The sequence below is a fragment of the Drosophila elegans genome, unplaced genomic scaffold (assembly GCF_018152505.1).
Source record: "Drosophila elegans isolate 14027-0461.03 unplaced genomic scaffold, ASM1815250v1 contig_208, whole genome shotgun sequence".
Taxonomy (NCBI): domain Eukaryota; kingdom Metazoa; phylum Arthropoda; class Insecta; order Diptera; family Drosophilidae; genus Drosophila; species Drosophila elegans.
In genome coordinates this window covers 13,284,754-13,310,939 of record NW_024545578.1, presented here as the reverse complement: position 1 = coordinate 13,310,939, position 26,186 = coordinate 13,284,754, and the positions used below count along the sequence as shown (strand labels likewise).

At 36.8% G+C, this 26,186-nt stretch overlaps 1 protein-coding gene across 1 annotated transcript; it reads left to right on the top strand.

Moving 5' to 3' along the window:
- The first annotated feature begins 12,971 nt into the window (after positions 1–12,971).
- LOC108150259 (protein charybde) lies at positions 12,972–21,856 on the top strand. Its single transcript, XM_017278339.1, has 4 exons — positions 12,972–13,988; positions 20,361–21,051; positions 21,490–21,600; positions 21,664–21,856. The coding sequence occupies exons 1-4, from the start codon at positions 13,922–13,924 to the stop codon at positions 21,731–21,733; spliced, it is 939 nt and encodes a 312-aa protein (XP_017133828.1). The 5' UTR covers positions 12,972–13,921; the 3' UTR covers positions 21,734–21,856.
- The last annotated feature ends 4,330 nt before the right edge of the window (positions 21,857–26,186 follow it).

Genomic DNA, 26,186 nt, shown 5'->3' with positions numbered 1-26,186 from the left:
AACAATTTATATATTGTGTATATATGGCTGGGGCTGGGAACCGGGGATGGTTATATTATGCTGTGCGACAAGGACATTTATTTCTTGCTGATTTCATTTTCGGATTCCGACCAGCCCCAACCGCTGCTCTCAATAAATGCGAAATAAACACTAAATGTGTAGTTGGTTGCCTTCGCTTTTCCGCTTTTCCGCCCTTCTCCTTCTCCTTCGCCTTCTCCCTCCCATTTTCTATATATATATATTTTTTTTGCTGATTGAAGCTTTTCCTGTTTGGCAACACCTCAGAGGACTGACTTTTGTCCTTTGCCCGTGGCATGTTTGTCCTTTGCCTTTCCGATTCTACGCCCCCGTATTCCGTATTCCGTACTTCATACTCCATACTCAGTATTCCGTATTCCTTATACCTTATACCGAATCCCGAACCCAATTCCATTCCCTTTCCCTTTCCATTCATCAGCGCGTGCTTGTGTTGTGTTGTGTTGTTTCCTTTGCATTGAATTATTTTCCTCCGTCGCACAATTTTCCCCGACTCCAGTTTTCCTTTGACCTCTGATATCGTCCGACTCGCTTTTTATATCTGTCGCTTTTTTTTTCCTGGGCGTGTTGAGGCGATGTGTTAAATATCTGCCAAATGAAATCGCGATGGCAACCAGCAGGTGGGCGGTGGGCGGTGGGCCTATTTTAGTTCCGTCAGCCTAACACGTGCCGAATATCTTGGAATTAATTCCAAAACTAAAGGTTATTGCCTTGACAAATTTTCTAACTTGAAAAATTATTTAAATTCTATATTCTTTAACTCGGATTTGTACTTGTTATATTTTCCCTGCCTTTCAAATAGATATAAGTTTATAATTAAACTTATTGCTTAACAACGGTTTAATAAAGAAAAGTAAAGAAGATAAACCTTAAACATTAAAGCTATAGTATTTCGGCAGAATTTCATTTTTTTTTACATTTGTCCGAGCTACACCATGTTATAAATTATTATTACAACAATACGATTTCAGTATCTTTTGTAAAGGACTTAAAGAATTTTTTGTGTCCCACAATTTCACAATGGAAAAGGTCAACAGAGTCAAAGTTAAACAGAAATCGACGAAAAACGGCAAGGGTGTCACAATTTGAACAAACAAAAGTGTTATGAGCTTCGCTTTTTAAGCCAATTCAATTTTTGTTGTTCAAGATTATCTATATCTATTTTTGATTTTAAATTATAAAATTTTATTAAATTAAATGTCTTAATTTCTTTATTAACCAGGATACACTTTGAAAAGTCAAAGAGGAAAATTAAATTTAAACTTATAATTTTATAGTAAGCAAATACATTTTCTATGTTTAGTATTGCATATATTTCTTTATAAAATGAAATCGACTTACACCATGTTATTACAAGTGTAAATTTAAATTAAAATGTTTTATAAAAACTCAAAATTTGAAAACAGTGAAATAAATGTAACTAGCACAATAAATCTGCGAAGCTACTCTTGATGATTATTTAACTATTCCCGTGGCGATATGACTTTTATTTTAAAGCAACACTGGTGCAGTAAAGCCCAAAATAGAGCGAAATTTTGCAGTCAGTAAAGATAGTCAATCCACGGCATTTCGCTCGAAATCAAATTTATTTGCCAGCCACACAAAAATTATGAGGCGGCGGGGAATCGAAGGCAGAGGAGCGATGGAAACCACATGTGCGTTTTATTGCATTCGGTATGCGTTCCAATTGCGTGTGTCCCCCGAATAGCGAACCCTCTGCAAAACTCTATAACTATTAAGGTTGTCAACGCCCCACAATCTCCGCCAGACAATGGGTGGATGGCTTTTGTACGTTCGAGTATTTTTATTCATTTTATTCCGTTGGCTTTTTATTTTATATTATTTTATTTTATTTATTTATTTCGCTCGCCGCTTGTCCACCACCCTACGACGCATTTGAACAAATATAAGATTTTTATTTTATGCTCACAGTATGTTGTAAATCTTGTCGCTGCTGCTGCTGATGAAACGAAACGAAATTAAGAATTTTTTTTTTTTTATTTCTCCTTCGCAATTTCAGTAATAAAAGAAATGCCAACCAGGATGACGACGAGGACAGGACGAAGACAGTGGGTCGTTGGTTGTGCGTTGTGTGTTGGGCGTTGTGTGTTGGGCGTTGTGTGTTGGTTTCTAGGCGAGGCGAATGGGAATGGGAATGCCTTCCTGCCCATCCCGACATTCATTATGAAATCATTTGGTATTTATTATTTCGTTTATGTGGTTCCATTTGAGATATTGCCTTCATTTGCCGCGTTGTTGGGGGCGACGTTAGAGGAAGCTGCCAGCAGGAATCATCAGAGGATCTGCTGCAAACCCTTAAAGATGTGAGTAAAGTATATTTTTGTAATAGAAACAATTTGTTAAGTAGTTTTTGTTATTTTACTTTTTATAAATTGAAAAGTTTAGCTTTATCTGTATTTTTAGTTATTTATTTATTATATTAAAAATCATAACTTAAACGGCTTTTAAGTAATCCAAACTATTTCAAACTCAATTATTAGTTTACTTAATTTCAGTTTTGATTTATTTAATGAAACTTAACTTAAAACTTAAGAAAAGCTTAATACTAAGGATTCTAAAGCAACTCTTTTCTACTTACTGTTTGGCAGTATATATTTATTTATTAATATAATATATTTAATATATATAAATGTATGATTCCAAGTTGATTTAAATATTATTACGAATACCTCTCAAAGTATTTGCTTAGTGTATCCTACCTTGAATGAACCACATTCTGATGTTCAAATGCATACTCTCGAATCGGATGTTAATTCAGGAAAACTACGGGGTTATCCTGCATTCACCGGGGACTTCCCCTCCCTCGTTTTCCCCATCAATCTTATAAAATCCCGCATTCCCAGCTCTTAACCCTTTTCCTCGTCCATTAACCCACATTCTAGCACCCCACTATGCGCCGGGATCAGTCTAAATGTTTTTGTGTAAACACGAAAGTTCGACCAAGGGCTCCACCGTTCACCGTCCTTGCTTATCCCACACCCAGCCACCCAACCAACCACCCAAGCACCACCTCTTCACCTACGAACTGCGTGGGTGGTGGTGGTGCTGGTGGATGGGTGGTCACAGTGCTCGGTAATTGTGTGCGCCTTTGTTGCCGTTGCAGCTTTTGCACTTTACTTCCTTCTTCGGGCTTTGTTTTTCGCACAGTGAGCAGAATAAATGTACGGCCCTGCAGCTGGTAGGGATTGGCAGTATTTTGGCAGTGATGCCAAACCTGTCCGCAAGAATTCTGTACTTTTATATTAATTAATTATTTGGTATATCTAATAAATAGAAAAATAATTATAAAGTTTTGAATAAAAAAGCAAAATATTTAGTTTTAAATATAACGATTTTTTGTACTAATTTTAAAATTGAATTGTATTATTCTATTAACGTTTATATATGTATATGTTTTTTAAAAATGATTTTTTATTGAATCTTTAATGCTATTTTATTTTGAAATAAAATAAAGTTACTTCAAGCTAATGGAGAGATCAATGCAAGGCAGAAATTGCAAGATAAAAAAGCCTTTATTTTTTCGACGGGTTGATTTTTCCGGTTTTTCTAGTAGGCCCGCTGGCATCACTGTTTGTCGGATCCGGGTGTTTGAACGGCGGACAGCTTCGGCTAGCTACTTGTCCGGACTTTGCTTGCTTTCCGTTTTGTTGGCGCTCCCTTTGTTGCTGCCTTACACAATGACTTAAGCTGAAATGTCAATTGGATGTGCATGGCACGACCAGAATCGTCAGCTGGAATGGGAACAGAAATGGTAGCAGGAGCATGAGCATGAGCAGGAGCAGCAGCAGGACTTTGATGATGAAGACCAGGCCCAGAATTGAGGATGATGAGAGTACAGCCCCGGGGTAAACGGCTAACGTAACGCTGGAAAAGTGCTTGTGACAGCAGCCTGACCCATACCCATACCCATACCATTTTCCGACATCGAAAGCAAAGTACAGAAAATCCTTTCTTGAGCTAATAGAATTCAAACGCATGAAGGCTTTGAATAGGTTCGTTTTCGAAGGGCGACGCATTGACGCTGAGCTCTCTGGCCATTTTCCGAGCGGAGGAAAGTGGTCGGAGGAAGAAAAGTGAAAGTACGTGACATTACACTGCCCTCCGAAGGCGAGGGTTTCCAGAGAAACCGTATCAAATTGAAAAAGTGAATACAGTTTCATGAATGCATTAAGAATGCGGGGCTTACATTCAGTTTAGTCAATGATTTTTTTAAGAATATAGCTTTGAATCGGGCAAGGAATTTTTTTTTGATCAGGAAAACAATAAATGATTATGGCCAAGACTTCAAAAAATCAATTTCTTTATTTGATAAGAAATTATTAGTTCAGTATACACATAATTTTATGTTGACTTGGTACATTTTTTTATTTTATAACAATACTGAGCAATTTCCATTAAAATATTTAAAGTTAGTCTTAAGGTTTATAAAACTATTCTTAATTCTAAAATACTTTATATTTGTCTAAAATACTTTGCTTTGATTGACTTTTTTAGAAGGATTTCAAAAAGCGTAGCTTACGAAGCAATATGAAAGTTAAGTTACTTAGCTTTAATAATAACAAATTAAATTTAAAAATTGCTTTCAAATATTGTCACTAATTTTTCAAAAGTAATGTACACCTGATACCTTTTTTATAAAGGTATGAAAAAAGTGTATTTTCAGAGCTACCCTCGCTCGTTTTGGAGTAATGTCTTTGACGTGGCCCGAGCAGGTCGGAAACTGGAGCTGAAGCCCAAGTTGAATGGGAGGACTTCAGTGGAGCCATCCTGTGTATAGTTTGTTTCATAAGTTTTGCAAAAACCATTAACGACGCTCCACAGCTTCCACGTCCAAGGCTTCTTTTCTGCAGCTTCCACGTCTCTAAATTGAAAAGAAAAAAGTGAAAAGCTGAAAACTTTTAAAAGTTTGAATTCTCAGCGCTTTCTTTCGGACCTCCTGGACACTTTGTGGGCGGCTTGGCGCTCGCTGCTCGTTTGGTCAGCAACACGCGTCCATCGGCTTGTCCACTTTTTGACGTGACTCGGACCTGAAGAAAATTGGCAACAACAACCTAAAAAAAAAAAAAAAAAGTGGAATTCGTTTTCTCGTCTCAGCATTTTCTGGCCCCGGCTAATGGCTGTGAAAATGACTAAGTGAATTTCAAATATTTTCAAGGGGGAGAGAGATTTTTTTTTTAAATTCTGTAAGGAAGCCCTGCCGTTGGCTTCAAGGGTCACTAATAGCCTTAAACAGAAACAGCAAGCAGCATAAAGGTATTTTTATTTATTTTATTAAATTTGTTTCACTGCAAAGAAGTATAAAAAGTATACATGCTTTTCTCTTCGATTTTTTTTTATTTATGCCAATTTTTTTTACAGAAAGAGCTTTGAGCCTGGCAAAGGTTTAAGCCAAATTAAACACTACATATATGTAAAGTAGCAACCTATTTACAAATATTAACTTGCCAGTTTGTTATTTGATTGGCGAAATTGTAATGTTATTACCCAGTCGATACAATGAGGAGGTGTCTTGACAACTGTGGGAACCTGACAAAATGGTACTTGCACTTAATTCCCGACCAAGCTTAACAATGGAACGCACTGCGGATTGCGGCCTCTGTTTTCCTCCGTCATGGGGAATGGATTATATGTAATTGAGTGGACGGTCGGCGGTATTTGATTTCTGCATTATTCAGGCAAAAGGGCTCAATTAAATGGGCGTCGAGGTAAATCTACTGCATTGTCATTAGCTTCTTGCTCTGTTTGCATTACCAAGTGAATATCGATTTGCTTAGAGACTTAAGTCAGTGTGAAAAGTTCTTTTTTTCAATGTGTATATATTTTGTAAACCACAAATATATAAAATACTTTAGGTAAGTCTACTTTAGAATGTTCTTTAAAATATTCTAATGCATTTAAAGTTGAACCCCCAAGAAGGCAAATCGCCATTTTACCCTGAAAGTAGTTTATTTAAATGTCCCAACTCGCATTCCGAATTATTAAAATAAATTTGTAATTCAAAAAGCTTGCAATAAATTTGGACAACCGCAAACATGTCGCTGCGAAACAGCCAAATATAAATAGGTTGTGGGCTTGTGGCTTGTGGGCTGTGACAGAAGGGATTTGTGGGGCTAGTCGGTGGCTAAAAGCGGTGGCTGAAAGCGGTGGCTGAAAGCGGTGGCTCGGGCCTCCAGAGCTGGGCCGCTGATGTGTGCTTGTCGTCGGCACGGCAAAGTACTTGAAGAATTACTCACAATGCATGCATTATTCATGCTTACTTCAGAATTTGCGTTACAAAGTAAAAAATGTTGTAAGGACACTTGTGCCCTGCCAGCCAAGTCCTCGTGCAGGCAAGCAAAAGCAATCCCGTCGAATGTGGAGAGCGGCCAAAACACGACGAGCAAGTGTGAATGAGAAAGCCGGGCTAAGAACCACTGGAGCACTTGGAGCCCTTGTCGCCCCAAAAGGAAAAGTGCAAAATATTCGAGGTAAGCGCAAGGCGCAAAGCGCATAGACCGCTGATAGATTAGAGTTGGTGGTCGTTGGGTTCGTCGGGATACACATGGAAAAATGATCTCCTAGTTTTATATTGTTAAAAACGTTGATATTTGATTATTAGTTTGAATATTTTATGCCATTTAAAAATAAACTCTACAAAGTATAGTATCATATAATGAAAAAATCTTTTAATTTGTAAAAATCTTTGAAGAATCAGATCACTCTTAAGGCAACTGCCTTGTAATATTTAGTAAATTAATAAAAAAATATGTATATTTAAAATTGTATTTGAAATGGGAGTAGTGTATACAGCATGCACACCTTACATACATTCGGAGACTTGATAGTGGTCCACAGGTTTGATTCCATTCAGATCACGCTCTTCATCATCGCTATTGTCGCTACTTTCCTGCAACTTGGCGATTTGTTTCACATAGACCCGATTCTCAAGGAATCTTTTAATCTCGACGGGAAGGCAGCGAAGGCCATGATCCTCCAGAGCCGCCACCAACTCTCGCAAGTTGCCGTCATCTTTGCAGTAGATCACAGTGCGGTAATCCTGTGGAGGCCGCTGTTGCAGCAACTGGACCACTTCGATGCTCTTCGCCTGCGAACGAACCAGACAAATCCGTAGGCGTGTGCCACCGTACAAGGCGGCCTCAAGGATTCCGCCGAATATAACAGTTGGGTGATCGCTAAGCGCCTTCAACTTGGCCATCAGAGTGTCACTGCAGAACTGGGACACCATCACCACCCGGGGATAGTGGGTGGCGGGCAGGATCTCCTGCAGCACCAGCTGCGCGTTCCGCAGCTGCTCGCCGGGCATCTGATACACGTTATCGTGGCTAACTTTTCAGCATTACAAAGATTATTCGCCATTGCTGTCAAAGAACAAAACAAAAAGGGGATAATTGTTAAGTTGGCTGCGCCTGCGAAAAAGGCCTATGCACACGTTGCCAATCGATAAGCTTTTATCGATATACTTAAGCCGTGCTTACACTAAAAGCTTTTTCACACTATAGTCCCCTTTCTTTTTTCAGCTTAAAAAAAGTAGGTACTCTTGTTTTGAAAGTTTTTTGTTCCCTTGCAGAGGAAAACTTTCCAAATTGTATATTTTTACATGTGTAGTGTACACTGATCATCATAAAAAACCTTGCCAACGACTATATCCTCAAGCTGACAAGTTTTTGGGAGAATAAATACCTTTTTTTGCCTTATTTAATAGTTTTTTTTTTTAATTTCGGACCCATTCTTTGCCTGAGGAGTGACTAAAAATTTCGGCTTGCTGAAGTTAGCTTCCGTTCTCCTTAAATATTAGGAATTTTTTTTTTTAGAAATTTTGGGGTGTGACACCGATTTTTCTCAGTGCAGGTTCTACTTCTCTGCATGGCATGTAAATTGCGTCAGCATTTCGCAGCGGCTTGGAAGGGGCCGACACCACCAGGGGACAAATGTACATAATCATGTCAGATGTCAGCCGAAACGAAACGAAACGAAATGTAACGAAATGAGTAACGAGGCAGGCAAGCGAGTCCAGGAATCCAGAAATGCCAGAAGGCCCTTTGATTGCCTCAGCGAAGCAGCCTCGAATAAATATAAATGGGGACCATCACTTGATGGCAATTGCTTGCCTTGTTGTCCTGGAATACTTCAATTTCTTTGTGGCGTAACAATCGTTTGGTGGGTTCCCAGTTTCCGGCTAGACATCTTACTGCAGCGCTTTTTACTAGGATGGAGTTTTCCCTCTGCTGAAACAATTTAACTTTAAAATTATCAAATTAATTACATAACTAAGTTAAAGAAACCAGACTGCCTAATACTGAAAAATTGTAGCATACTTTGATGTGCTGAAGAATTCGCGTTCAAGTATTTGTTATAATTAATGAGTATCGAAAATATCATGCATGCTTTAAATTTGTAAATGACAAAAACAAAAATATAATTCAATTAATAAGGTGATATATATGGCAAAAGTTCTTAGCTGAATGTTTTTAAAATAAATAATTCGATAAGTAACTACGGAAAAGCTACATAACCGGCATGGCTAAAAAAGGGATAACTTATTCCCCTTTAAAAGCAGGACTGATTTCCTTTAATATGGCCTGCAAGCGGGGATGGCAGATGAAAGTCAAACGAAAAGGAGCCGAATCGCTGGCGTCTTATCAAACCGCACACGCGCCCATCTTGCTCATCACGACCACTACCAATGCCACTACCACTACCACTGCGACTACCACTACCACTACCACCGTCATCATCATCTTCATCTTCATGATGCGGCAGGAAAAGAAACAGAAATCTACTACATCATAAACTAGAAAGATGTGGGTGGAGTGGAGTGGAGCAGAGTGGAGTGGAGTGGAGAAGGCTGGTGCGGATGGGTGGTTTTCGAAATTATGTTGATAACCTCGCATGATCCTGACATTAGAGCTGCTCGGGTGCTCGGCTGCTGTCGACAACGAGCGACCTGGGATAAATTGGGAGCGGGAAATGAAGGGAAAGAAAGGACTGGATGAAATGGCCTGGGATGCGAATGCGAATGCCAATGCGGATGAAGCTGGAGCTTGGAGCGTGGAGCTGGGCGCTGGGCGCTGGGAGCTGGAGATGTGCACGTACCCGACTTAAGTATATTCAAGCATATGGAGGGAATCAAGTGAAAATCAATAAAACCCAAACACGTCTACACAAATCACATGAAAATCGATGTTCATGGCAGTTACCGCTCCTCCAAGTTTGCAACAAAGACCACACTCTAAAGAAAATAAAGTTGAATTCGACATAAGTCAGTTTAGTAATAAACAAAATACCAGAATATGAATTTCTTATATATGCAATAGCCTAAGATTTTTTTATTATTTACCCAGTAAATAATTTGTGAAAGGAATCACAACCAATCGATCAATTTCAAATTGTTTTTAAAAATATAACCTCAGTCAAAAAACACATTTTTCTGTCAATATTTTAAATATTTTAAACTGACTGCAAAATAAATAAATTTGTAGAAAAATATTTATTATTTGTGCTACCTATAAAAAACTTAATTTTATTTTTTTTTTACATATAAATTAATCAAATTCATCCAGTAAAAGGGCTGAAGCCCAAAATCTTACCGTTCGGTTATACTTTCAATATGTTCCAATGTTTTCAGAAATGAAAATAAATATTGCAAAATTGACCCTGCTAATTAATGGACTTGTGTTTTTTTTTTTTTTTTGACTGTAGAGCGATAGCGATGGGCGCGAGAACTAAAAAGCCACTCTTCGCCAGCTCCAGTTTCCTGCTCCCTGGCGATGTATCGAAGAACTTAAAGGATTGTTGGCCGTGCTGTTGTAGCTATTTTATTGGGAAAACGTGCAACGCATTAAAAGGGGCAGCTCCACACATTCTCCTCCTGCGCCACAAAGGCTCACTAAGTGGTCCATTCGACGATGGCGTTGGTTGGCTCGAAAAGGCGTTCATTTGTATCCCATTTGGAATCCCAGCGAGGCATCTATGGTTCCGTTCGGAATTCGGAATTGGGAATTTTGATCCTGTGAAGAAAGGATTGCCAGCCTAAGTGCCCAGCAGCCGGGCTTTGGTTGAGGCTTTTAGCAACGTTTTCTTACGGCTCCCGGGCTTCCATTCCGCATCACATTTGCCCAACGAAGTGCATTTGTGTGTTGTGTGTCTGCGAACGTGAAGGCTTTTCTAGTGTCGGATTTCCACCTGTGGAAAAGTTTCAAATCACGAAAAAAAAATACATCGAAACTAAGTGGATATGCTATATGGATTTCATAACAGTTATTGTTGCTTGAAAAGTTAGTGATCCTTTTTTATTTGGCTGAAAATAATAATAATAATAATAACACGGTTCGACAGTTATTTCTTTGGTGCCACAAGACCTATTATATTTAAAAACATATAAATTAAATTGAATTGATATATATTTTAAACTTACCACAGCTTTTAGTCTTTTTGATGCTATTTTAGAGGTATTAGATAACCTGTTTATAACTTTATAACATTAACTTACGAAATGTATTATGTGGAAATATAATTAAATGTAAATAATAAAAAATAAATGATTAATAATAAGTAGTAGAAAGTATGGTCAAAAGCTTTAAACCAACATTTAACCATAATTTTGTAATACATACATTGTACATAAAAAATATATTAACCAAATATGATTGTAGTAAAACTAAAACTAAAAAACTCTAAGAAAAATAAATAGTAGAAAGTTAAGTGATAAAAATATGGTCAAAATCTTGATGCCAACGTTCAACCATAATTATGAAGATATTCATTAACCAAACATGACTGTAGTAAGTTTTCAGCTGGAAAATTTGCAGGTAAGATAGCGTTTGAGAGTAAACAATGGCAGTGCTCCCCAAAGTAAACGTCTTTACAATGTGGCCTGGGTCTATTAAGCCGCTCTGGGTTGATTTTGGCAAGGGGACTTGTAAGCCGCCCTGAACATCTCATTTGGCTTGAGTCCCGACGGGACGTATTTAGGTTAAACTCGTGTGGAACTCACTCACATAAATCATGCATTTGATTAATTGTATGCTACTGACTTTTATCCTGTTCGACACTGCTGCAGCGAGGCTACAAAAAATTCAAAAGATGAGGGAGAGCTGAGCTGGCCTTTAAAACTTTTGGCATACACTAAGAAAAAATCTAGCTGAAATTGTAAATTAAGCAAATATAAAATAATACTAATTATGAAATTATTTATTACCCAACAATGAGTGCAGAAACCACTTAATTAGTTTCTTAATTCATAGATGCACATTAAGATGAAAATTAAAGTTTTAATAAGTTTATATTAATATTTAAATAGAAATAGGAAGAGGATTCCCAAATTTGTAGAATATTTTCACAGTAAATATTTTTTTCAATCATATTTTGGATAATAGTCTGTAGCACTAAAGTGAGCATCGGGTAAAACACACACAGGCGGCTCCCATTCTTATTTTTATTTTTTTTTTCTCTGTACCTCGGTGGGCATTTTGCCCCGCCCCCTCGCCCTCCGCCAGGCAATTGTGTTGTGTAAACATTTTTTCAGCATTAACTGACATGTGTAAATCCCCCCAACGCCACACAGAAAAAAGGCAGCTAGACGAGGGAAATGCGGATGCTTTCTCCAAAGCCGATCCAATGGAGAAATGGAGAGCGGAGCACCCACAACGAGCCAGTGACAAATAGGAAAGGGGGGAGTGGAAGGGGGATAGGGCAGCCAAAGGGGGAGGGGAAACGGGGGGCGGGGTGTTAGCCGGACTGTCCAACGCCAGCGGCGCCATTTTTTATTTCTATTAAGATGAATTGTTAAAACAGTGACAGGCCCTGTGTCGGCAAAGCATTTTCATCCGTTTTCTTGCTTTTCCTTTCCATTTTCCCACCAGAACGGTAGGCGTTACAATGGGTCTTGTCATCCGGTAAAGGCCAGATATACGAACATCAACATATGTACATATGTATGTACATATGTATGTGCATATATGCACTAGAGTGTGCAGGAGACATATTCCCCAAAACACCATAAATCGTCTTGCGAAATTCTAATAAAAAAGGGCCAAACTAAAATTCCAAATTATAGAAAACTAAAGAAACCGATTTAGCTTTTTACTTTTCGCATTTTTCGTAATGTGCACGCTATTAGCTACATATTTATGATTTTAAGACGGAATCATAGACTGAATTGTTGATATTATTATAACTTTTTTTTATAATTTTATTAACGCGTTTATTATTAGAAATGTTTAATATAATAATAACTACTTTTCCTTTAAATTACAATTTTAAATCTATGTATTATTTAATTAATTTTGAATCTATTGTGAATTGATTATTATGTAAAAGAAGGCCAGGATAATACAAATAAATAAATAAGTAATTTGTTATTCCAATATTTTGCAATGAATTTCTAATGACAAACTAATCTCATTATATCAGAATATCACTTAAATAATCTAGAAAATAAAATTGCTTGTTTCACCTCGAAAGGTAGTTTGTTGTGGTATTCATGGTAATTCATAACTAAGGAATCAAAATTAGACTTTTTAAAAGTCTGATTATTTATAGAATAAAATAAATTATTATTAAAAAATTAAATTCATAAATATATGTGTTTTGCAACGTTGAATTTCACTACTTTGTAAAATTAAAAAGCAGATGAAATATCAATTGAGTTAGTTTTTTCAGAGAGTTTAATTGGCGAAGAGTATTTCCCAAAAATATTCCCTTGACTAAAGAGCTTCTTAGCTTTGCTCAAGAGAGCGAGACACTCAAACGCTCTTGAGTCACTCGCAACAACAGCTGATCAAGAGAGAGAAAGAACGACGCTCAAGAGAGGGTTCACGGCCAAGGAAATGCGAAAGCAGCGACGCCGGCAGCGCTGCCGGTGCCGGTTCGGAAAATCGGTATAAAAGCAGCTGCACGCGGTGCCGGCCGGATAGTAGCTTTTTGGAAAACTGTTTGGAAAACTGCTCCGCTCCGCTCAGCTCAGCTCTCCAGTGTCCCGTTATCGAGGCCCAGTTGTTCATCTAGTTCCAAGCTCTCTCGCCGCGCTGCTCTCGCACACCCACACAAACGCAGGAGCCACAGCTGAGCGAGCGTCGAGGAGAGGGAAGAAGTGGAGAGAGAACCTCTCTGTAAACTTAAAGCTACGCTCCGTTCTTGCGCATATTCGTTCTGCTCATGTTAACTTACAGAGCAAAGCAAAACCCACTCAATCGCTTTGACGAGCACGAATATATATACCAATGCGAGCAGAGCAAATGAAGTCTATATAGTTTCGCACACCGGACCAAATGAGCAGAAGTATAGCCAGAAAACCGGAAAAAAGAACACTTCTACAAAACGCAGCCATCAGCACTTGAAACTCCGCCATATGTAGCAAATCGAAATATCTGTCCAACCAACAACAAAATTAAATCAAAACCATGTGCTGTGCTTAAATTTATTAACAAAAAACCAGACAGAGCGAGAAAGAAAAAGGAGGCCCAAGAAAAGAGCGAAAGAAAAAGCAAGAGAGAGAGAGCTGGACGGGGCGGCGATTTGCGTTGATTTTTTAGCATGTATTGAATTGAAATGTTTAACTAGAATAACAAATTTAGTTGTTGATACTTTTCCAATTGTTTGTTAAACGCTGTCACTGGAAAATCGAACTCTCCACCCACACAACACACAACACACACGCGAAATAAAATCAAATTCTTGTGATTAAAGTGCATTTCTATACGTACGTTAAATACAACTATCCACACTCACGCAATATAATAATACGCAACGAAAGTCGGTCGAGATCGGTATTGGAATCGAAATCTATATATTTGACAACAAGGCTTTAATTTGAAAAACCCACTTGGCTGAAAACACACAAAATAGCAGTTTTAACGGCCATTCTATGAAGATGGAAGTGCTCTCAGTACAAAATCACATTCAGGGAAAATTCGGTGTTAATAAAATTAAAGGTAAGTTCAACCTATAAACAACTTTTTAACTTTAGTAAGCATTTGAAAAAGTGTTTGAAATAAAACTTGTTAGAGATTCTAATAAGACAGTCGGTCAAGCTTACGTGCAAAATTTTAAATTCACAAGACATTATAGAACACTTTTAGGACTCTCAATTATTTTCGTCTTTATTTGCTTTTTTTTGAAAACGTAAAAGTTAAGAAGTCGAAAGACTACAAAGTTTTTATGCCGTATACTTTGGATATGAATAAAAAGTGTGGTCTAAAGTTAATAGAAAAATAAAGTTGAATACATTCTGTGTAAATTTATATGGTTTCAAAACCCGTTGGCACACAACTGAACAATCATAGGGATAAAATAGTTAAAAGTTTTAGAAATATTAAATTTATAAAAAAAAAAATGTATCAAAATTAGCTCAAAAATTTAAAATCTAAGCAGTCTGCTGTTTTTTTGTTTCAACAAAATTTATTTTGAAAACCTTAAGAACAAGCAACATAAAATAAAGTTTCATAAACAAGATAAACATTTTGACTTGTGATTATAGATTTTTTTCGTAAGAAAACCGAGTTCTTCTGCATTTCCAGTAAACATTTGTGTTTTATGTTAATTGTAAATTGCAAATCAAGTCAACGAATACATCGGAGTCAGAAGTATTAAAATCAGGTGCAATCAAAAAAAAAACATGATTAAAAATGTATTGTTCGCTGCTATTACGCTTGATTAATTTTAATGCCCTGCCACGCATTAAAACTAAATTTGAGGTCGCTGCTCACCTTGTGAAATTACAAAATCCACTCGGGTCGTTTCTTGCAAGAATTCTCATTTAAGGCACATTTCGGATATTTTAATGTGCCACGAACATTTTTATTTTTCATGTTTATGACCCATTATTTTCCTTTTTTTGATTCAATTAACTTAATAGCGTACGGCAACATTTCATTTGATGTCTTTAGCAAATTTTCCAGAGATTATAAAATTCATTTATTCAAGTATTTTTCTAACCAATGGAATATTTTTTATATATGTGCATACATACATATGTATGTTGCTTCTGATTTCTAATGGATTGCTTAATGCATTGAGTGTTTTTATAAATTAAGCTTTTCATTAACCCTGACAGGTCAAATACATCTTAAATTTTCAAAATTTCCAATATTTTTTTGGTAAAACAAGAACCAGATTTTCTTTCACGAAAGTATGTGTACTTTTACAACCCGATAAAGCGACGTTAAGGGGGTTGCAAAAATGTGAAATTTGCATTATGCATTTTGCACTCTGTTCCTGTCCGAAGCCAGGCGGGCGTATCCTGTTCATGTGTCTGACGGGCGGATTATGCAACATCCTGTTAATCCTGTCACTTTAAACTTTGCACCACGGCAGCAAGAAAGAGTTAAGTTGGGCAAATTAGACGGGGGACGGCCGCCAGGGCATCAGGGAGGGATTGCATATGCATATAGCCATATTGCCACGTAGCACGTAAGCCAAAAACAGCAAAAAATGTAAAATCACCCAGAGGCGAACACAACACAACACAACAAGCGGCGGTGGTAGCGACATGCAACGACATGTCGCCGCGCACACAAACTCCCGCAGATTTACCGTTACCCACAGTGTTGCCAATTTCAGCGGGAATGCGGTTTAAATAATATACATATTATTGAACATTGTGTTATAAATATCAACAAAGCAGTAAATATGTACGTAGTTATAAAAACAATATGAATGTACATACATATGTACAAGATTTTTTGCCGCCGTTAGATTCGAATTTCCTTAATACCCATATTTTTCATTTTTAAGAATGAATGCTTAGTATCAAACAGAACATGTACAATCATAAAAATTTACTAATATGGTTTTTCTTCAACAAACGTTATCGATTCGTGGCCAACAAGACTCTTGTAAGCTTTCAGCATTCGGTACTAGTTTTTTATGGTTCTTTTAATTTTGGCTTGGACCTTTTAAAGAAAAAAAACGTATATTTAATATTAGCCTTAAAAGTTTATGTGTTTAAAAACTAGTTAAAAGTTCAGTTTTAAAAGCCACAGTCTTTTTTAAGCACAGGCTTTTTTTTAATGCTTGTAATGTAAGGGACTGTTTTCCAATCAAAAGACTTAATGGTCTGGAATGGCAGATTTGGCGTGAAAAAAGCTGAGGGGGCCGCATTGAAAATATTCCCCACCTTGTTGCTGGCTTGCATCGCGTTCAAAGCTCTGCAGACCCAACCAAACCTCAGACTCTGAGCCACCCCTTTTCCCGTACCGCCCCTACACGCCCCTGGCAACGTATGTATTTGCAGTCAATTTAATTTCATGACTGACTGAGCGCATGCAATTTTATTTTCGAAGGACATACGAAGAACCAGCCTCACCAACACATGGTCATTATTCTTTCCCTGTAAACAATGTACATATACAGCTGGGCTACAAATTTTAGTAATCTTTAGAATTTTTAAATTTTACGAATATTAAATGAATACATGTCAGTACTTATAAATTTGTTTATAGCCTTGACTTCTTTGACTTCTTTATTAATTTGTGTAAAAAAAATAGTTAGTAATAAAACCTGGGGATTGCATTTTTTTTTGTTAACTTCTATTCCGAATGGAAATTCTATAAAAGAAAATGAGCGCATATGCGCTTTTATATAGTCAAATATACATATGTATGTACACACAGTAATACTCCTGAGGATGAGGCCCAAAAAGAGAGGCGCCAAGAGAATAGTGGCAATAACGTTGCTTAATTAATTACTTAATTCCATTGAATAAACAATAGTTATGCCCTGTCCATGGATACATACATACATAACTCTTTAGATTCCTTTATATTTTACATACATATGAAGATATGTACACACATACATGTATCTCGCGAAAAAGGGTTATCAAGAAGTAGATTTAATATTTATAAATCACATGAGTAGGTTTTATTTAAATTTAGCTTCGTAGGGGTTCCCAAATAATTCCTTTAGGTGTACAAATGCGAATGACTTCCAAAATTGAGAGAAATGAATTATTTATAGACTGCTTATTGATTCAAAAAAATAACTAACATACATACATACATACATACATGCATTCATACAAATATACTTTGTACACTGTACATATCAGCAATCATACAGAAACACATACGAAGCACAGTCCATGGACTGACTGTCTTACAACCAATTTAACTCGATTAGCGAGGTTTTATTGAAGATCCAAAACAGAATGGGACTGAACAATCAACTTTGATAAGAGACCAAACGGTTTACTTCGGTAATTAAGTGGAGAGTCTAAAAATAAAAGCAGCAGAATTATCAATTTTCAAAGCAGTATTACAGTAAACATTAGATAAAATAAGGAAGTGTGTACACACACTTAAATAGGCATCTAACTAAAGTAAAAATTATTATTGGCTAAAAAATTTTGTAAACCAGATTCCTCCTTCACAATAAAAAAATTATACTGCGTTTTTAGATTTGTTTAATACATATGAAAGAAACTTTGGATGTAAATTGAAACAATCCATTCCGAGTATGGAAAATAATGTATTCGTTTTTCTTAGCCAGTATTCACTGTAAAAACATGATTGCCATCCCGAAGTGCGCGAAAATTGAATCTCAAGGCCAAGCGACGCCACGCACTGAGAGAGAAAAGTAATAAGTCCGAAGCTCACCTATCTCTCCCACCCTTTCCCTCCCACGCTTCACCACCTCTATGCGTCTCAATCACCCAACTGCACAACAACAAGGAAAATACAAGCGAACAAGAACAGACATGTTTGCGGTTTACCGTTAACTTGGATGGGCTGATGCTGCGTTGCTGATTCCTCTTCTTTTCGCAGGTATTGTTATACACTCTTGTGCTCGTTGTTGTTGCTCTTTGTAATTTCGGATGCACAAAATACACAACCACAAATGCTCCACGATTGCTGCGGCAAGTAAGACAGTGTAAGAGGAAGAGATGAAGGGGAAGAGTGCAAACGGAAGGGGGTGGGGAATGGTTCGTCAATATGCCCATCTCTCTTCCAAAAGCAAATATGCATACCAATTCACCACCCTCAAAACACATCCTTTTACATAAATGTTTACATACGTATGTATGTACAATTTACTTTGTATATATGTAAATGTGTAAGTACAGTGGAGGTAACAAGCATTGGTGCATTTATGATTAAATTAGAAACAATTTTAATTTTAAGGACTTGCGCTTTGAATTTATTACTCATACGTACTGTCGTCTTCGATTTGATACATTAATTTCAGTCAGGTGGCGTGAACTTGGTTTGAACTCCACAAAAAATAATTATTTTGTTCCATAAAGGATTTTTGTTACAAAATTTTAACAGGCTTACGTGTCGTATGAGTTATTTTAGTAGACCAATTTTTTGAGACCATTGTTGCCTACATGTTAAATACAATTTGTTGTTTTTGTTTAAAATTTAACAAAATCTAGCGTACTAAACAATGAGTAAGCTTTTAAATCTCTCTCAGGATTAATTTAAAAAAAATATATGTATATTTTTTTTGTATATTTTTATTATGTTTATTTTTTTTTAAACATGTTTAGTATATTTTGCTCAGTAATTAAAAAATTTGGGTGGCACAGAAATATCTAGAGGGGAAATAGCTATAGGATTGATACGATTTATAGAATTCTTTTATTGGTTCGTAAAGATAACAAGACTTTATAAATTTATGAGAAGAGTTTTACAGCTAGTAATTTGTTCGCAGCTGTGACAGAAGTACATTCCTACATTCATACAATATACATACATACATACATACACATTTGGTTATGTGCTTCGTAATTAAGTGTGTGGTCGCTGTCATTTTTTTTTTGATATGGTTCTATTTGGCTTTCGCTTTTTTGACTTCGCACAAACCCTTTTGTGGAGGTGGAGACAACGGCACTTGACAAAATCCAATAACACATACGCAGTGGGAGGGAGACTTTAAGTGAGAGGAAAAGAGATGCACAGAAATGTGGACACATGCAGAGCCGCCAACATGTGCCGTTAATTTCTTAATTACGCGAGTGTGCTGAGGAACCAGAGGAATATGGAAGAAAAGAGAGAACGGCAGAGCATGCAAGATGCAGGAGTGTGGGAGCAGGATAGAGATATACATGCAAAGTTAACGAGAGCAAATTGTCCATTCAGCAACATTGCAATGATTATACCGTGGGCGGCATGGGCAAAAACAGGGGAATATGGGATGGGAGGGTAGAAACGGAGACCCTTTTTAAGAAGTTTCCGCGCTAATTACAAGGCGCTGTTGAGACAAGCCAAGTAGTTAATTTGTACTTGCTGCACTTACACTCACACGATAGGAGTATGAATCTATTGTTGAAGTCAAAACATCAAGGAAATCGAAAGAATTGAATCAAGAATCTTACGTTTTTTTCTGGATATTTTGAGAATCATTGGTGTTACTATATTACCAAAATAAAAATTGACTAAGGGATTTCCAAAATACATAAGAACTGCAAAAGTTGTTTTAAATTATCTGCATCGAAAGAATTTATTTTAATCAAATTTCGTCCACTGTACCACTGAATTCCCAGCTCATTGGAGTTGAGTTTTTGAGAGGAGTTGAGCTCCGCTTTTTATCGTCTGGTCGGGTAATAAAGTAACAGCAAAAGAAATAAAAGCAATGGAGGAAGTCGAGCGAAGGGGGTAAAACGGAGGGGGTAAGACACAAACTGCTGACTTGGGGGGCAGAAAGAGAGAGAAGGAGAGAGAGCGTCAGCTGGAAACGGGAAACGGCTGATTTTCCAGCTGTTGTTGCCAGGTGATTTCCCCCGACCCTCGCCTCTCCCCTCATCACTCACCCTGGAAGCGGAGTCTGCGCACTTCTCTCTTTCCGGATCCACTGAGTGGAACGCGAGTGTGGATCCCGAGTCTCAGACATCAGCTGATTTTTTTCGCTTCCATTCCCACATGGAACTCTTTGCCGGTCGATGTGCCATCCAAAACTACAGTTGAACTTCCGTAACTCGAACTTTTCCAAGCCGGTTTTCGCGTATCCATTAACATTAAACGGATAAAATTCTTTCAATGCTGTAAATATTTCTCTAATTTTCTACATAACCAGCTTACGTTCTGACATCCCTCAATTCAGGTGAATTCTATAACTTGCATCGAGTTCTTTTTAAATTTGAAACTGCTCAATAATTAAATTGTATATAGTGTAGTTATTCTAAAAGGAAAGAAAAAAAATGTAATGTTTAAAATATTTAAGTATTTTTGTTTAATGAAATCATGTATTCCATAAATAAAATTTAGATGTAATGTAATCAGAATGATAATTAAATACTGAAATATACAAATACATATATATTTTTTGATTACCTTAACTAAATGCACGTATCTGGTCTTTTTCAGACTGGCAAGCTGCGACGGCACCGCTGGAGGAGGAGGAGGAGCTGACCGCGGCCGTGAACGGAAACGTGAACGGGAACACAGCCGCCGGCGAGGGTGTACTGGACGTCGACGTGGTGGATGGCCATCCGGCCTCCGTGCTCCATATGCGACAGCACCAGGCGCTCAATACGCGCCCACCCGCCACGCCCCCAACGGCAGGGGGCGGTGGTCCGATGGCCGGAGGAGGAGCCGGAGGGGTGGTGACCACTCCCAAGCAGGCCACTTCGCCGGTGGCTGCGGCCAGTTTCGAGGTGCCGCTTAGCGCTGGCAGTGCTGCCGCCTATCATCACGCCTACATGACCAACGTGCTGGCCAGCACCGCCCATCATCATCAGCAGCAGCAGCAGCAGCAGCAGCATTACCACCACCCACTGCCCGCCTCGCCGCTCCAGTCTACGGCCGGCGCTCGAATCGGGGCCGCCGACAACCTGGACGACGTGAGCGCCAGCGCGGTGCTGGAGCTTTCGCATCAACTGCAGGCCCAGCTGCGGGACGCCAAGCGACGCCACCTGGCCTGCACCGAGGTCACGCTGCCCAACGACCTCACGCAGCGCATCGCCGCCGAGATCATCCGGATGTCGGAGCGGGAGCCGTGTGGCGAGCGGGCCTGCACACTCTTCATTGAGTTCGAGAGCGAGCCGAATAATGTGAGGTGAGTGGCACTATGTGGGCAATCTGAAAGGATTCCTGACGATCTCGGATTTATTGTTGATCCGCAAGAAAAGGTTCAGAAAAAAAAGTACTCAATCACTTCTTAAGGATATCATTAGGACTCGTCCACTTCTAAAAAATTTAATTGTATTCAAAGTATGGGGACTATTTTCTTTGCCACACTGACTATTTACTTGAACTCGATTTGTAAAAGAAAATAGACTTCATTAAACAAGTTTGTCAGTTGATTTTTATTGTATTTGAATACAATAAGGTTGGCGACTAAACAAAAAATAATATGTGTGTATATCACAACGTAAAGTAAATTAAACATTTCAGAACTTGCTTCCTAATGGAATAAAACCAACCATTGTTGCGGCAATGTCTAAAAGATATTGTTACATATTTTAATACTTGTATTTTCCATTTTCCCTTGCAGGCGCATTGCATCCTTTAAGGTGGACCCAGACACGGTGTCGATATTCGAGTTGTACTTGACGTTGAGGCAGGACAAGAGCGGCTGGACCTCACTGCTGCCGCAGTTTATAAAGTGAGTGCCATAGAGTGATAATTAGTGCGCCAGCATATTAAGTAACTTGTCCATCTCCACCAGAAACCTCACACGTAGCAATACTATCAACATTAGTCCCGACTTCACGCTGACCAAGAAGAAACTCTACTAATCCCAGTGAGTCCCTCGACGGAGGAGCGGCATGGAGTGCGAACCAGAATAGCTGGGCTGCTCAGAACTCGATCCCTCCGAACAACAACAGTAACAGCAGCAGAAACAACAACAGCAGTAATCGCAATAGCCACATCTATCTATCGTGTGCCCCCTTCGTCGCGATCCAGCAGATTCATGATCCTCATAGCGGAATACAGAGAAAGAGGTGATGTTTAACCGTAGAGGCAAACTTTTGGACCACAAACTATCAACTTACTCTTGCAAATAACAAATCAACTCAACGCTAAAGCAAAAACAATTATTTTGGAACCTAAGCTCTAAAACAAAACCAAAAAACCAAAATGAAAACAAAAACAAATCAACTGCAGTTGCAGGCAACTCAAAACTCTTATTGGACTGACTTTTTGGCTTAAACAAAAAAGGTACTTTTTGAAAAACGAAAAAAATTGCAAAAAAAAAGAAGTATTGAAAACGAGGAGAGTGAGCAGAACACACAAAACCATAAGGAATATTCAAAATATTGTAAAACGTTAAGGCAGACAAGCAGAAGAAAACCTCACTCAGTGAACGGTGGTCGGTGATCCGTTTTAGATTGAACACAAGGTAACACCCCCCGATCGGAAGGATAGAGTATTAACCCCATTTGTATGTATGGATGTGTGTACACCATCACCATGTATCATCATCATAATCCAGGAATCAAATGTAGCTTATATGTTATGTATAACTTCAGTGCATAATGTATAATACATGTTTTTTGTCACGATTCTATTAGGCTATTACTTCTAAACGCATGCATGCATACATAAATCTATATACTGTATTGAGAAAAGGAAAACTAACAAATTTCTATATATATGAGAGCAAACAATAAGAATCGAAGGCGATAAACCGAAGCAGAAAGAGGAAAGTTAATAATAACAAATATAAAAACAAAGTTGATGTGATATTATATAATAATTATGAATATTGATAAACGCATACACACTCACGAATACACTCACATACACAACAAAAAAACCGATTGCAGAATATTTGGAATAGATTGGAAATTATTTCGTAATTTTTGGTTCGATCCCAGTTATCTTAGAGAACAACAAAGCAACAAAATTTATGTTAGATAAATAGATTCAAACAATTCTCAAAATATTTCCACCTATTTATGATTAAGCTCTGTATTATTATTTTAATTGATTATTATTATTTTCTTGTTTTTGTGCAGAGTTCCAAACTCTGCGAAGAAAGTGTAGCCAAATGGCTGAATATACAATATACATATATAGATATATATGAAAAATATTTCTAATATTTGATGTGTTTCTAATGTAAGATTTTAATATTAAACAAGCAAAGTCGAAATCAACAACAAGAGAAATTAAACTTAAATCCAGCAGAAGATTTCATTCAATGTGCGTAGCTGTGTGTTTATCTGTAGTTTAGTTAACTAAAAAACAATTGAGAACAAGCAAACAACAATAACAACACGATATGACAAACAAACAAAATTGATAAGTAAGAAACGATGAATATCGATAGAAAACGGTTATAATATTTAACTTATACACATGTATGGATACATTTTGGCTAGTTAGTTGGCAAACAAATTGTTTTGATTAACGAAAGATCTAAGCAGTGAAATTATTTATAAAAAAACAAGCAAAAAATTTATGAAAAAAATGGGTAACTATTGTGAAGAGGCAGAAGCAAAACCTTTCGGAAAATATAAAGTCATCTGTGTTAATAAATTTTAAAATAATTTTTAGCGTAGAATAACAAAACCAAGAAGTGAAAACAAAATTCATTAAATCTGTTGTAAATGACAGATATCTTAAAGCTCTCACATGCGCCACAAAAAAAAAAAAAAAAAAAATACAACAGATCCCAAGTATTCGACAGGTTAATTGTAGTTTATAATCGTGCATAACACACCGACAAACAAACACACGCAATGGCAAACAAGAATTTATTTATAAAACCAAGAAATACAAAAAAACATTTGCAATAATTTAATTTAAACTAACTAAATACTTTTTCCATCAATAATCAATCCCACAAAGATCTCGACTAATAAGATGAAGAACTCATTATATGATAAAGAAAAGAGCGTAAGGAAAATTACACAAAAGTAAATACAATTTAAGTATTTAAAACTTGCTTTAAACTTATTTAGGTTAACCCAGGTGTAAAATGCCAAGAACCCTCTAACGCATAACAAATGTTTTAGCCATCTCAAACTCAAGTATCGACTTTTTCAGCTCCATTCGTTCATTAGACACAAACACACACATAAGCATATGCATATACTATAGATTTATAGTGTATGTAAATAGGGCCACCGTAGCAGCAATAAATGAGAAGAAACAAAAACTAAATATATATTGTATTAACTATTTAAATGTGAACATAAATAAAGCAAGTAAAGAAATAGAACCATGAATGTGATCTATTTAATAACAAACAAAGTAATCTTAAATAAAATTAAATTTGCAGAAAGCGAGAAAAAATAATTATTGCAATGATTTCCTTTTGTTCAATTTATGAAATTAATAACAAAGTAGTTGTAGGAGATTTTAATTTGTAGACTTTCCAATATCATTTGCCGAATATAAATTGGCTAACGGTTTTCGTTTGCGATTTTAACAGACCTTGTTAGATTGTAGAACTCGCAGCGTTTTCTGTGTGCTTTCTTGAGCTTTTTTTGTAATCGAATATTGTCCTTTGAAGTAGAGAAACAAGCTCCAGTTTTCGGAGATTTTTTTTGTTACGTTTTCCATGGATAAGTGTAAACTGTATAGAGATACAAGGAAAGAAATGAATCTTAGATCTGTCCAGTGCTCCTCAAAGTATTTTGTAAACAATAATGATAAACCAAAAACAAAAACAAAACGAAAACGAAAAGCGAAAACAAAATCGTGAAAAGTATCAAGCCCATAGGCAAGCGGATATAAATATGTATTTACGCAAAGGGTATGCGAAAAGTTCTATATATGAATGTAAAATAGATGTATGGATATATCTATATATATTGTAGAATTTTTACACATTCTATTACAGACTACAGAGTTACCGACTAAGGCAAATATTATGATTACTACCACGGCAGTACTAATGTATATTTTCAATGTATGTGTGTGTGTTGTTTAAGGGAACCAATTAATGCATTCAAAAATCAAATTACAAATTACAAATTACAAATCAATTAAAAACGATCGCCTCAAAAGTAAAATCGAAAGCAAATAACTCTAACTCTCTCTATCCGTAAAACTAGAGACCCCTTCTTCAAAGCTAAATAGACCCCTAATCTAAATTTAAATTAAAACTGCATTCCAATTGCGACCGAAATCAGTATGGCATCTTTGATTATCGATAGGAAGTTAAATTCAAACGATTATCCCACCATATGCAATCTGAGCCAGATTTCATTATCATTATCATTATCATTTTCACTTTAAGTTGTAGTTTCAGTTCATAACTCTTGCTTTTCCATTGGCAGCTGCGCTCAATCAGCAAAAGAAAACTCTTAGAATCCGATTCCCTCCCGAATATTTTCCAGTTCACATCTGCGCTTGTTTCAGTAACGACAAATCAAATATTCAAGGGAACGAAACATTGTTCTAAAATATCGCTGATGTGCGTCTCTGTTGTACACCATATAGTTATGTGACGAAGTAAGGTTTAACGATTTCCATTATATATGTGGCAATAGGTCTGTAACGAATAACGAGTCTAAGGCGAGAGCTGAAACAAAAGAATGAGAGGGGAAGATACAAAATATATATTATATATGTATACCATATACTACCTATATGATTATGAGTGTATGTAATGAAGCAAAACAAATGAAAACAAAACAAATTTAAATTTTAGTAGCGCTTAACAAATTCTAGCAATTTAACAAATTTTAATTAATCAAATTAAACAAACAAATGCAAAGATTGCAATTTAATTTTTTTCTCTGTGTAAAAGTTGAATAAAAAATAAAAAAATACAATACAAAAAAAAAACAATAAATTTTTTAAATGTGAAAAAAATATTATGTGGTTTTCTTTTTAATGTTTCTCTGTTTTTTCAGATCTTAAAGTACATTAAAAACGTAAGTCAAAATACGCAGCTTTTAGTTAAAACAGACAGATTAATGGAAAAAAACAAAAAATTATTACACGCCCAACTATTTAAAACATAGGAAATATTCTGTATTTGCAGCTTTATTTAAACTCTATTGTTTGGTTTAGTGTTTTTCATTTGCTGTAACAAATTTGTAATTGAACTTTTGGGTGATGGAAAGTGGGCTTGTCTACACATAAATTGAGTTAAATTTGCTTGGCAAATATTTGACTATTTTCTGTTCTCGCTTTAAGCGTTGGTAAAACTTAAAAATGGAGTAAATAGCAAAAGGCTAACGCGGTTAAGGCGGAACTTGGCGTTTGGCTATATAAATGGTTGGCTAACTT

What these genes read in the sequence shown, in the direction of transcription:
- LOC108150259 (XM_017278339.1), top strand. Translation starts at nt 13,922, where the DNA reads ATGAAGATGGAAGTGCTCTCAGTACAAAATCACATTCAGGGAAAATTC. An exon ending in CGGTGTTAATAAAATTAAAG is followed by an intron (nt 13,989 to 20,360) that starts GTAAGTTCAACC and finishes GGTCTTTTTCAG; the next exon opens with ACTGGCAAGCTGCGACGGCA. An exon ending in AGCGAGCCGAATAATGTGAG is followed by an intron (nt 21,052 to 21,489) that starts GTGAGTGGCACT and finishes TTTCCCTTGCAG; the next exon opens with GCGCATTGCATCCTTTAAGG.